The 12,752-nt window shown below is 53.4% G+C and overlaps 1 protein-coding gene across 3 annotated transcripts in view; it reads right to left on the reverse strand.

The window, feature by feature from the left end:
• The window catches only part of FHAD1 (forkhead associated phosphopeptide binding domain 1), a 121,886-nt gene that overhangs the window by 24,517 nt on the left and 84,617 nt on the right, over nt 1-12,752 (reverse strand). For 2 of the 3 annotated variants that reach the window (XM_045774711.2, XM_087858297.1), the window contains 5 exons: nt 12,127-12,234; nt 8,658-8,765; nt 4,176-4,349; nt 2,024-2,249; nt 489-573 (listed from right to left, as the gene is read on the reverse strand). In XM_045774711.2, coding sequence (XP_045630667.2) covers nt 489-573; nt 2,024-2,249; nt 4,176-4,349; nt 8,658-8,765; nt 12,127-12,234 — 701 coding nt within the window. The remainder of the gene's footprint in view (nt 1-488; nt 574-2,023; nt 2,250-4,175; nt 4,350-8,657; nt 8,766-12,126; nt 12,235-12,752) is intronic. The other variant, XM_087858298.1, reaches the window with a different exon arrangement.

Genomic DNA, 12,752 nt, shown 5'->3' on the forward strand with positions numbered 1-12,752 from the left:
CCTCAGTCTCCGGGATGTCCCCAGTGCCTGGAAGGGGCCAGGTAGAAATGCGAAGTGACCCTCCTTCAGTGTGGGTCTGCCGGACGCCAGTCCCAGCAAGGGAGAGAAGCATATGCTCTTTTAAAAATTCTCAAAGCAGCAATTCATTTCGATGCAAAAAAAAAAAGTACACGGAGATAGGACAGAGGATCCCAGGTTCAGTTTGAGGCTGAGCTATGGCAAGTATTGGCTTATTTCACAAGCCATTTAAGCTAAGGTGCAGCGAGGGGACGTGACTTGCCCAGAGCCACACATCTGCATAGATACGATCATAGATCCACCTGGATCTTTCCATGACACCATCCTGACCTGCTAGAGGATCGAGAAATTCAAATGACAGCAAGAAGACCCCAGACTCGACTCCTTTTTTTCAGGTTCTGATGATGTGGCCAGAAGCCGGGGTGGGGGGTGTCTCTGGCCTGGTGTGCACACACCCGTCGGGTACTCACATCAAGGTGTCACACACTTCGTCTTTGACACTGCTCTCCATCGGAGGCGCCGCTGGGGGCTCTCGCTGCATCACCTCCTCCTGGGCTGAATCAGAGGGCCCCGTGAGTGTCATTGCAGTCCGCGTGCAACTGATGCTCTCCTTCCCCTGGGCTTATAAATACACCTGCATCTTTCCCAACTTAGCCATCTCCCTGCATGCCGCCCTCTCCCCCTAATGAGCCCCACCATGGGTTCTGTGGCACGGCTGGGACCCCCTCCCCCCACATACGAGCTCATGAAATCTTTCCAGCTACTCTATGAGGCAGGGCTCATGAACTCCATTTACAGGGGAGGCAATGGGCACAGGAGGGGCAGAACCTGCTGGCGCCGCTCAGCAAGCTGAGGGGGTGGAGCCCCAACCACCGGGCCACGCCTCCTCCCTATTCCGCCTTTCCTCCCAGACAAGTCCTGTCCTGTCTTCTCCTCCCACTTCCTCCTCAGCCCACTGGCCTTCCGGTTTCCACCCTCACCCTCAGTGACACGTTTACTCATTCACCAGGTGCTTATGGAATGTCTGCTTTCTGGTAGATTCTGAGCTAAATGTGACTACTTTGTTGTTGCCCTTTGGGTCCCAGCTCCCTCTGACCTGGATCTGGGTTGGGAAACTGAGTCCCACTCCATGCTTGGGCCATGGTGCCCTGTTCCTCCTGGGTCACCTGTCAGGGCCGCCATCTGAGGAACTGCAGGGACCCTGCCTGGCCTGTCCGTTCGGAGTCCCCAGTGCCTAGAATAAGCTTGGAACCTAACAGATGCTCAAAGAAGAGCACTGAGTGAATGAAAGCATGAAGTGAGCTCTGGTAGCTTGTCAGCTGGCTGGAGACCAGGACCATGGTTCTCAATCAGGGGCGAGTTTGGCCCCCCACTCCGGGGACATCTGGCAATGTCCGAAGACATTTCTGGTAGTCACACTGGAGTGGGGGGTTGCTGCTGGCACGCGGGGTGCCGCGGCTGAGAAACCCTGGCCCGAGGCTCAACTTCCAGAACTCTCCTCCGAGAGCTCAGCATCTTTGCAATGCATTGCATTGCCTTGTCATTTAGGGTGAGTACGCGCTCACAACCCTGAGTTCTTTTCTCAGCCCCTTTTGGATTTCTTTTCAAAGCTGGTTAGGAAAGGCCATTAGACGAAGTCGCAGACTCCTGAGGGCAGAGAGAAGGCTCTGAAAGGCCTCTGCACGGGATATTTTCACGTGGAAAAGACTGCTCAATGCACGCCGCTCTGATGCCCCTCGGCAGCCCGGCAGCCCGTGCGTCTCCACCGGCTCACTGGCTCGGCACAAAGGACGTCCCGTCTCGTTGTTGTGACTTCTGTCTAGCCTGGGCCTCGAGGGCCCCTAACCTTGCTGTGTAATGGGAAGAAAATGGTGCCTCTAGGGAAAAGAGGAGCTTTTAAGCGAGGTGCCGCCCTTTGTGACCCATCATCAGCCCACTGGGACCCAGGGGATAATCAGAACCCACCCTGAACGCTAAGATCCTCTCGGCGTCTCTTTGGACTGACCTGGGTCGCTGTCCTTCAAGGTTGCAATCTCGCCTTCTATTTTTTTATGGTGCTCAGTCACTTTCTGGAGTCTTTCTTCGAGGCTCACGATCGTCTGGGAGTGCTGTTTGATTTGCTCCTTATATTCCCTGATTTCCGTTTCAAAGCCGTGTTTCTGTGAGTTCTGTTCTTCCTGGAGGGCCTTCACTGTCTGCTGTTGCAGCTGAATCCGCTCCTCCATGATGAGCTGGGAAGACAGGGAAGTCGTTAGTGCGATCCTGGGAGCTGGGTGTGACGTCAGGGACGACAATAGCAATATGCCACCTTTGCACCCACGGGCACGGAACTCGGACCCACCTCAGGGCCTTTGCACATGCTGTGCCCCCCCGCATGGTACTCTCCTCCCCCCAGCTCCTTGCACGACTGACTCCTTGTGTTTCAGGTCTCAATTCCAACGTCACCTCCTCAGAGGGGCCCTTCCTTGACTGCCTGTCTAAAGCAGCAGCTCGAGACATTTCTATTCCATCCTCTGCCTTCATTTTCGATGATGTGCTTATCGCCGTGTGAATGATCTCGTTTGTTTCCCATTCCCACTAGAATGTAGCTTCAGGAAAGCAGAAACTGACCTTTCCTTATTACCGATGTACCCACAGCCCCGGTGCCTAGACCCGCCCCTGCAGCACGTAGACCTAGCTGTTCAATAAGGACTTGTTGAATTAACGAATGAACAATTTTATAAGAAAAAGAGAATGAATTTATATTTCTTTTTTAAATTTCTTTTTTTTATTTTTTAAAGTAGGCTCCACACCCAGCTTGGAGCCCAACAAGGGGCTTGAACTCATGACCCTGAGATCAAGACCTGAGCTGAGATCAAGAGTCAGATGCTTAACCCACTGAGTCACCCAGGAGCCCCAAATTTCTAGTTCTTGAAAGCAGAAATTCCCAATCATCACCAAGAGGTGAGTTGGACCTTTTCCCGTGGCCGCCCCTGCCCTTCCTGAGACTGCTTTCGGGGCTTCTCGATGCCTCATCCCAGCTCCCCTCCTGCTTCTCCGACTACATCTTCCTCAGCTCTGATGACATCAGACTCCTGCTCCTTATTCCCGGTTGACACGTTGGGCCTCGGTCCCCGATCCTGAAGCTCACACATGCACACCATTTTAACGAAAACTCCTCTAAATTGAGACCTCTTGTCTTGCTTTCTCCCTCAAATCTATTGGACCACCAAAAGTTGGGGGCACTTTTGAACTTCGCTACCCCACCTTCGCGTCAGTCTGAATTCTTCACCTTCCCCAGAAGACAGACCCTCCCCCCAAGAGCCAGTCTGACCTCCATAGGCCTGTCAATATGCCACCCATAGGCCATTCTCGCCCTGGGTGCCCCAGCTTGAAGCCCAGCACCTCCCTCTCTTTGGTGCTCATGTCCCTTCAATCATTTCTCACGTCCTGCCATTTCTCTTGTGTCTGTCCCTACAGCGACTCTTTCCTGCCTGTCCTGTGCCACCCCGAGTCTGCAGGTCCTTCTGACTCTGGGCTACAGACACGGCCACCGTGTGCCGAAGCCCGAGCTGGCGTCTCAGACTCCAGTCCCTCTCAAATTCACTTTGCGCTCTTTTGCCAGATGAATCCTCATTACTTCCTTGCCCACAGACCACAGAATATATGAATGACGAATGAGTGCAGTATTGAGCCCTGATGGTGGAGGGCCTTGAATGCCGAGCTAAAATTTTAAACCATTAAAGTCTGTGGAATAGTCAGGATTACTAAGGTCTGGGGCTGCTCAGTCCTTCAGCCTGATCCTGTGAGGACCCTGTATTACAACATCTTAGAACGCCTAGAGAGAGGGCATTGTAGCCTCTGTTCCCCTTTCATTCGAGACCAGTGCTTCTCAACAGAGGGCAATTTTGGCCCCCAGAGGACATTTGGCAAAGTCTGAAGACACTGTGGGTTGACATGTCTGGAGGGAGGATGTTACTGGAGTCTAGCAGGTAGAGACCCGGGGAGATATTATGCTTCCTGTGATGGACAGGCCAGCCACACACAAGAAAGGGTTATCCAGCCTGAGCACCAGCAGTGCCTAGGCTGAGAGCCCCGGGCTAAATCACGAGTTCTCCCGGCCTTGTGATCCTTCATTGAGGGAAAGAGTCTCCCATCTCCGGAAGGCACCAACTCACCATTTTTGTCTTGGTGGTTTCCAGTTCAGCTAACGTTTCATTTAATTTCATGGTGAGGCTCTCTGCTCTTTGGCTCTCGGCCGTCTTGGTTTTCTGAGCCTCTTCTACCATGGCCAGTGTGTCATTTAGTTTACTATTTAAGATGTCTTCTTTTTGTACTTTTAAGTCTATTTCCTGGACAAACAGCAAACACCAAATTAACAGAAATTCAGGAATGAATGTTTACCCTAGCTGCTCCCCCTAGCCCTGGCCCCCCATTTTCAGAGAGGAGGTGAACTCTATTCTGTTATTGTCCCTTTTTCAGCCCAACGTCCATGCTTTCTCTGGAAGGTTCCAATTATTATAGAGCTCTCTTTTCTCTCCAGCTGAGACTGTCTCCTTGTGATTTCTGGTCTCTGAGCTCAGTTCTGTCACCTGGAACGCACTAAGTTTTATTTGTCTTTTATGAGACAGCCCTTTAAATATTTGAAGAAGGCTGTCATGTCTCTCTCTAAATCTATTTTCCAGGATAAATGTGATGAGCTCCTTCACCTCTTAGCCACGGGATCTGCCCTCAGCATCCTCCCCCACATCCCTCCCTGGCTTTGGAGGGGTAGCCTCCCCTCTTCCCTCTGGCCTCTGGCAAGCTGGGCTCCTCTCGCCCGTCTGTGCACTCCTCATCCCTCCTCCTGGAATCCACTCTTCCAGTCCTGGACTCTCCCAATTCTACTCTCCTCCGGGAGCCCCTCCTCAGACCATGCGGAATGCAAGCTTTGTGACCAGTCCTGGGTGGGGGCCTCACGAACTTTATTTATTTACTTTACTTTCAATTTTTAAAAAGATTATTTATTTATTTGAGCAAGTGGGGGGGGCAGAGTGCATGAGCAAGGGTGGGGGAGGGGCAGAAGGAGAAGGAGGTTCTCCACTGAGCAGGGAGCCCGATGTGGGGCTCGATCCCAGGACCCTGGGATCATGACCTGAGCCGAAGGCGGACGCTTAACTGACTGAGCCACCCAGGTGCCCCTACTTGACTTTATTTTTAAAGAGCGGTTTTGGGCTCACAGCAAAATTGAGAGGAAAATACAGTCTCTTATATGCTCTCCCCCCCCCCAATGGAAGAACCTCCCCATCATCAACATCCCACATCAGATGGTACCTTTGTTCCAGCTGAGAAACCTGCACTGACATATCACAGTCACCAAAAGTCCGTAGTTTGTGCAAGGGTTCACTCAGTGCTGAACATTCTACGCGTTTGAACAAATGCGCGATGACACGTATCCGCCCTTGTGGTATCGTACACAGTAGTTTCACTGCCCTGAAAACCGCCTGGGCTCCATCTAGTCATCCCTCCCCTCCACCAACTCCTGGTCTTGTCTCCAGAGTTCTGCCTTTTCCAGAATGTCACAGACTTGGAATCATACTGTGTGCGGGCTTTTCACAAACATTATTTCATCCAATGCAAAACAGTAGTCGATGAGATGTCGTGCTCGGTCTTCTCAGACGCTGTTGGTGGAACTGGAAACGGGCACAACCTTTTCGGAGGGTCACTTGGGAACGTGTATCAAGAGGCTGAACATGTTTATATCCTGTGACCCCGGGATTCCACTTTTGGGAATCTGTCCTAAGGACATAACCGCACACATTCACGAGGACTGACGCGCAGGGCTGTTCAGCCAAGTGTTTTTTTACCTGAGTGGAAAGTGAGACACAGCCTTAGGGCCCAACCCTAGGGGACAGGTCAAAAAATTGGGGTCCATCCAACGCTGTGCAAACCCCAGTCAGCCGTCGAGGCTGGCAGGTCGAGGAAGAATGTTCCATGCCATAGAGACATTTTGGTAATGTATTCAGTTAAAATACAGCATCCCGGGCGGTGTGCACGGTGTAACAGGGTAAATCACTCTGGGATAAGGGGATGCTTGCCGATGTCTGCAATAATGGTCAACATGTAGACGGTCTGGGAGGAAGCAGAGCAAAACGTCACTCGCGGTAACTCGGCTCAGTGGAAATCATGGGCAGTTTCTTTTTATTTTTACTTTTTATTTTTTTAAAGATTTTATTTATTTATTCAACAGAGATAGAGAGAGCCAGCGAGAGAGGGAACACAAGCAGGGGGAGTGGGAGAGGAAGAAGCAGGCTCATAGCGGAAGAGCCTGATGTGGGGCTCGATCCCGGATCGCCGGGATCATGCCCTGAGCCGAAGGCGATGCTTAACCGCTGTGCTACCCAGGCGCCCCTGGGCAGTTTCTTTTTAATCTTCTTCTGAGTGATTTTCTGTAAATAGTTGCTCCTTTTATAATTGGGATGGGAAATGGATTAAAAACAACGAGAAAACCCCATTTTCGTCATGCGATTCTGTGAGCCTCACCTGGGAGGGCTTCGTTCTTGGCGTATCACCACTGAACTCCATCTGACTCTCTTCGGGGCCTTCACGTCACGGTGACTGCTGAGAAATCCCGGGGCAGACCACGTGCAGGCCTGGCCAGAGAAGGTGCTCACCGGGGACGCTGGCAGGCATCCCACAGGGCCGCCTGTCACTTGCAGCGCACAGCGAAACACTCCAGCTGTCTCGGGGAATCCCCAGCAAGCAAATGGCTTCTTTGATGGGCCGTGAAGCTGCCCAGGGCCGAACGCACCGCCTGGCGTCTTTGCTCCTCGCCAGCAGCTCAGCTGCTTTGACTCAAGGACAGGACCACAAAGTTGACTGTGAGCTTGGGTCTGGATTTATTTTTCTTCTCCCTGCTCTCCTCCTCTCTCTTATGCCATTGCTCTTCTGTGCACCCGAGTAAAACAGCACGTGAATAAGCGACTCTTATGTCTGGGTGGGTCTTTGACCTTGTCCTTCCTTGGTCTTTCCTGGTACGTGGGACTTCCTGGGGAGGGATCCCGTTTCTCCTTGTCTGGTGTGATGCCACCAGTCTGCCCGGAGGGCTGTCACAAGACCTCGCCCTCTGATGTCACTGTTGTTTTCCCTGAGACTGGTGAGGGTGTTGGACGCACAGCAGAGTCCTCTGTGTCATGACCCTTAGGACAGATTCTCTCTGGGTTGACTACCGAGATTGGCCCAGTATCCACGAGCCACTGGTTCACTTTCCTCCAGAGAATTGTGCAGCCACCTGAGCCCTCCCTTTCACTGTAACCGTGAGAGTAAAAACTGACCACTTGTTGATTTCACTGATACATTTTTTTGGGGGGGCATTAATCTCATCCTTGATCCATTTGATGTCGTGATTAATCTACTTTAAAAATGTTACTGTCTCCTTTCCTCCTACTCCGAACTGAAGTATTTTATGGAAGATCTACGGTGAACGTTTGGGGAAACAAGGCTGTGTGTGAACAGATTGCGCCCCCGGGGCTCCGTGGGCCGGCAGCGTCTGCCTGCCCTCCCTCAGTGCGCTGGCCGTGGGCCAACAAGCCCTGCATCATTTTCCCCGACTCCAGTCTGCCTTCTCTGGGCACGCTCCAGGTGGTCCAGGTCCCTCTTAGGAAGAGGCAGCGGGACTGATGCGTTATGCAGATGTGGTTAACTGACGCTCATCTCTCTGGGGCAGGGATGTGCCAAGTGCACCAGCACCACGTGGGACTGCTTGGTAAAGATGCACATTGCTGAGTCCACCCCATAGATGGTGAATCTGAATCTCTGGGGGTGAGGCCCAGGAAATGGGCATTTAACCCCCCCCAATACCCCTGCTCCAAGTGATTCTCTGCATGCTAATGTTTGGGAATCTGGCTTCAAAGAAAATGATCTAAGACTGATGTGAATAGATGCAAAGACCTTTTTCCATCCCATCTGGTCTTCAAAGTCCTCTGAAATTGTATTTACCTGCATTTAAATTTAACCCCCTATTGTCAGGTTGTGCATTTAATCTCTTGCCTTGACTTTTGTGATATTAGCCATTGTGTGTGTGTGTGTGTGTGTGTGTGTGTGTGTCCCTTGTACTGTTGGGACCCAGGAGGACTGAATTCTGTCCTGCAGTGTGGAGGTGCCTAAGACAGGGTCCCAGGCAACAACCTGTACTCCTACTACGTCTGCTCCTCCCACGAATAACTGTAAATGCAGTTTGATACCCACGGGGACAAGTTCCAGTGGAGACGCTGCTGCCCAGGTGATGAGAAATTCAGGTACCCATCTCCTGCCATCCCCTCTGTGACCCCAGGCAGCTGAGGTCACACACTGTTCGGGGATAGTAGGGACAGGAGGGGAACAGTGATGAATAATAATAGCAGCCAACACACACAGAGCATTCACTGAGTGCTGGACACTTTTCTATGTGTTTTATGAGCTTGTTAGCAATCACGCCTCACCACTCGATGGGGCTGATCTATTGGCATCATCTGGATTTCGTAAGTAGGGAAACGTAGGCACAGAGATGGCAAGACACTTGCCTCAGGTTGCACGGGCAGAAAGCGGCAAAGGTGGCATTCGAACCCAGACCGCCTGCCTCCAGAGCCCTGCTCCTAACCACGCTGGGCGCGTCCGTGTCTGCTCCTCTCTGAGACTCTTACCTCTTTCTGCTTGGCTATGTGGTTCTCCAGATCTTGCACTTTTTTCTTTTCCTTCTCTATGGCCTCCTTTGCTTTGTGTTTCTCGTAGGCGAGGCTGCTCTCTGAAATCTGGAAGTCAGGGACAAATGGTTTGAGGGAGTGTATGCGAGAAAGGACGGGAAGGGGCACCATGAGGGAAGCCAGGATTAGTAATCGCCCAGACCAGTGAGTCAGGGCTTGGGAGTAAGGGCTCAGGGAACAGGACGCTCACAGGAGAGAGGGGTGGGAGTCTTGGCATGCCCGCCACGGCGGCAAGAACCTGAAGGTCGTGTCTGGTTAGTCACCGCATAAAAGAGAGGGTTATTCATCGTTCAGGATTTCGGGGCTGTGTTCAGGAAGTGACGTGCTGGTGAGTGTCCAGGTCAAGGCGTTTGGCACTGAGCCACTAACTGAACTGGAATGTGGGCCCTCCGCTGGGAAGTACCTGGCTTCTTGGGAGGTGGGGCAGGAGAGGCAAAGTGGGGGGAGACGCCTCCCGTCCCAGAGGACCAGACGCCTGTGGCTTCAGGCTCTCTCCAGCCTTCAAAGGCTTGGGTTCAAAAATTGATGTCCAGGACAGTCTGGAATTGAGAACACGTAGCCTGCAGGTCCGGTGACTCAGAGCTGGGGATTGAGGACCAGCCTCACCTACACGAGCCCCAGGAGGCACACAGAGCAGGGGGGTTGGAAAACTCTATCTGCAGCTTGGAATCCTTGCAGTGGTGCTCCCGTACAAACACAAAGTTCACAGAAAAATACTTTAAATATATGCATGTATGCATAGACAGGGCCTGAAGAGATATGTACTGAAATGTAAATACCGGTTATTTTGGGGGATTGGGATTATGGCAATTTACATTTTCCTCCTTTCACTAGTCTGTATCTTCTACATTTTCTTGCGTGAACATACATTATTTGGCAAAAAGAAAAATGAAAATTGTACTAGGGAATGCGGTGCTGGGGGGTAGGACGAGGCTTTGGGGCTGCATGGCCCTGGAGAAAAAGATGGTCTTTCCATCAGCCCTGCCATCTGAGCACAGTGTCCGCGGCCACCATCCCCCCTGCCCCGCTCTGCACAGGCCTCCCACCCCACCTGGGCTCTGACTCACCTCCCTGCACGAGCTTGGCATTTGCCTGCTGCCAAGTCTGTTAGAGACTGTCCAGCCCCCACCCTGCCAGTCCTAAGAGGCTGCCGGCCCCCTTCTGCGTGCCCCGTGGGATTCTGCGCCGCTTGGCGAGTCACAGTTGAAAGTAGTGATGATACTGACTCCGCTTGAAATGCTTGCAACACGAGCGCTCGGCACCAGGCACTGAGCGCGGTGGTGCATCTCATCGGCAAACCCCCGGAGCGCGTCTGCCCAGGGAGCCGCATTCTGCAGGTGAGGACATGGCGGCTGCCACCGAGCCAGTAAGAGGACGAGTAATGCACAGAGGTCACACCACCAGGGAGTGGCGGTGCACGCTGGGACACCAGAGCCCTGCCCTAACCATACAGCTGCTCGGCTTCCGGACCTTGACTTCTGTGTGGTCCTGATTAAAACCCCACCCTCCCCAGAGGCGGAGACCTGTTCTGCGCTCATACTCAGTCGGGCACAGGGTCCCCTGCACCACGGCAGGAGCCCATGCTCCAAGACACCACCCCTGGCCCATCTGTATAAGGGACACTCGGGGCACAGCCGCTGACAACAGTTTGACCTCACTCCCTGCACAGGCTGACACAACTCACTGCCAAGGTCTTTGCTGGACTGTCTGCCTCCCCCCCCTTTCCCCTGCCACCCTGGCATTGGACACACACCATCCTCCCCAGCCCACCTGGATGCTGACCTCACCTGGGCAGGTGCTTCCTAATGAATACATTGACTCCTCACAACAGACGTCTAGGTAGTTCTGTCACTACACCCATGTTACGGATGGGGGCACAGAGACGGCAAGGCACTTGCCCAGGGTCAAACAGCACTTTGGGGCAGAGCTGGGATTTGAAACAGAATCGGCACTTTTCGCCTACCAAGCCTTCCTGCTTTACCCCCTTTGTGTCTCCCTCCGGCTTTCTTCCCTGGACCCCTCATCTGGCTTCCATCTTGTTCCAGCTTCCTTCCTTCCTCACCCCACTGCCCCTGTGCCCCTGGCTAAGGGAGGTCCCTGTGCTCTGCAGCTGGGCCACTTGACCCGGTGGCATTTTCTTCCCCACAGATGTTCTCTTCATGCTCCTTCTCCCCTCCAGGTCTCACTCAAATGTCCCCTCCTCAGAGAAGCCTGCCCCCACCCCCGCCCCCACCCCGTGGCCACTCTCTAGCCCACCCCTTTGATCTTCCCCCAGGCTTGTGGCCCTGGAGTTGTCATGTGCACTTGGTTATGTGCTGTCTGTCCCTCCAGCCTAGAATGGAAGCTCTGGGAGGACATGGCTCTGGTCCTTCTCGCGCACTGTGGTATCCCCAACACCCAACATCCAACAGGCCTGGCCCATGCTGGGGGCTCGGGAAGCATTTGTGGATGATGAATGACACAGAATGAAACAATTCATGGAGTCATTACTGTGTTTCTGGAAGTTCCCTGAGGGCCAGCCCATGTCTGTGCCCTCTGTGTCCCTGGAGCCCAGCTCACGGAGCTGCCACTGTAGGTCACTGAGTTCTCCCCCTGGCTGCCAGCTCCTGAGAGCCCTTCTTTGACTTCTTGGGGGGGGGGTTGGGGTGTTTGGGTTAAACCCGAGCGACATCCCTCCTCTCAGCCTTGGACCCTGTCTTTCCTGGTGGCTCCAGGCCGGTATGGCTGGGGGGCCAGTCCCCAGGCTGCTGGAGGTGGCTAGAGGTGTATGTCTCCAGTGCTCTCCAGGCATGGCGCTCGCTGCCCACACCACTGTCACGCTCTCCCCCAGGGTGCACTTCTTGTCCTCCGCTCCGGCCCTCTGGCACTTACTCGTGGGACTGCTATGCCAGCTTGCTACGTACCGGTCTACACCATCTTACTCCACAACTGTTTGTGTCTCTACAAAAAGTCTGTGAAACCAGGAGACCGGAGCTGGGAGTGAGTGTCCTTCTACTGATTCTCGCTGAGGGACTGACCCAGCCCCCGACCCAAGGGTTCCCTGCTGGAGCGCGTCTCTCTGCCCTGGGCTGAGCAGGGAAATGCTTATGTAGAGGGCCGGCTATGTGCAGGGTGCAGCTCTAAGTCCTCTGTCTCTATGCATTTAATCCTGCGAGGCAGGGACGGTTACTGCTCCCATTTTGCAGAGGAGACAACTGAGGCCCTGAAGGTTAAGTGACCTGCCCTAGGTCATACAGCTTGTAAGCTGTACGTGACGTTGGCCACTTCCCACGGAAGTGTGCCCAGCACCTGCGCACTGGCCTGCCGAACTCTCCATCGGGGCACAGAACCACGGCCTCACGTCTGGCCTCGGACTTCCTTCCGCAGGGGTTTGGCTCCTACGACCCATTCATCTCTCTGCTCCTCGTACCTCCTTCTGTTGGGTCAAGTGGTTCTCCAGATCTTGAGCTCTTCTCCTCTCTGTCTCTAAAGCTTCCTTTGCTTTCCTTTTTTCATGGGCCACGCTGCTCTCCAAAACCTGAAAATCAACGACCAGTCTTTTTGGTTGCCTTCCCAGTGCGGGGGGAGGGCTGCTCATTCTGGCCATCCTACTAATAGTGGTAGTAGCCCCCACGCTGGGGGGTGGGTATCCGTGCTGGAGCCCTCGCCCAGCATGTCACACACAGTGAACCCTATCACGGCGACCCTAGCAGAGGAATTAGTGGCCCCAGTTTATAGATGAGGAAACCGAGGAACGGAAAATTGCGGAAGGCCCAGGGGTCATGCAGTTCGTTGGTGGTGAGGTCAGGATTTGAGCCCCGTGCGGAGGACAGCCCACCGCCCGCATCCAGAGGCCCCCCGCAGGCAGCACATGAGCAGAGGGAGCAGGGTCTGTCTTATTTTAGAGTCTGAGCTCTTATCACTGCGCCAGGCAGTCGCTCTGAGAAGAAGAAGAATCTCATTAATAATGGATGTCCTATTATTAAAATAAATCTCTTAAAGAGAATCGGGTTTCAAGATGTGGGACAGCGTATTAGATTCATGAGCGGCAACATA

This window comes from Ursus americanus, chromosome 33 (assembly GCF_024610735.1).
Source record: "Ursus americanus isolate L20-20 chromosome 33, mUrsAme1.1.p, whole genome shotgun sequence".
NCBI classification, from domain to species: domain Eukaryota; kingdom Metazoa; phylum Chordata; class Mammalia; order Carnivora; family Ursidae; genus Ursus; species Ursus americanus.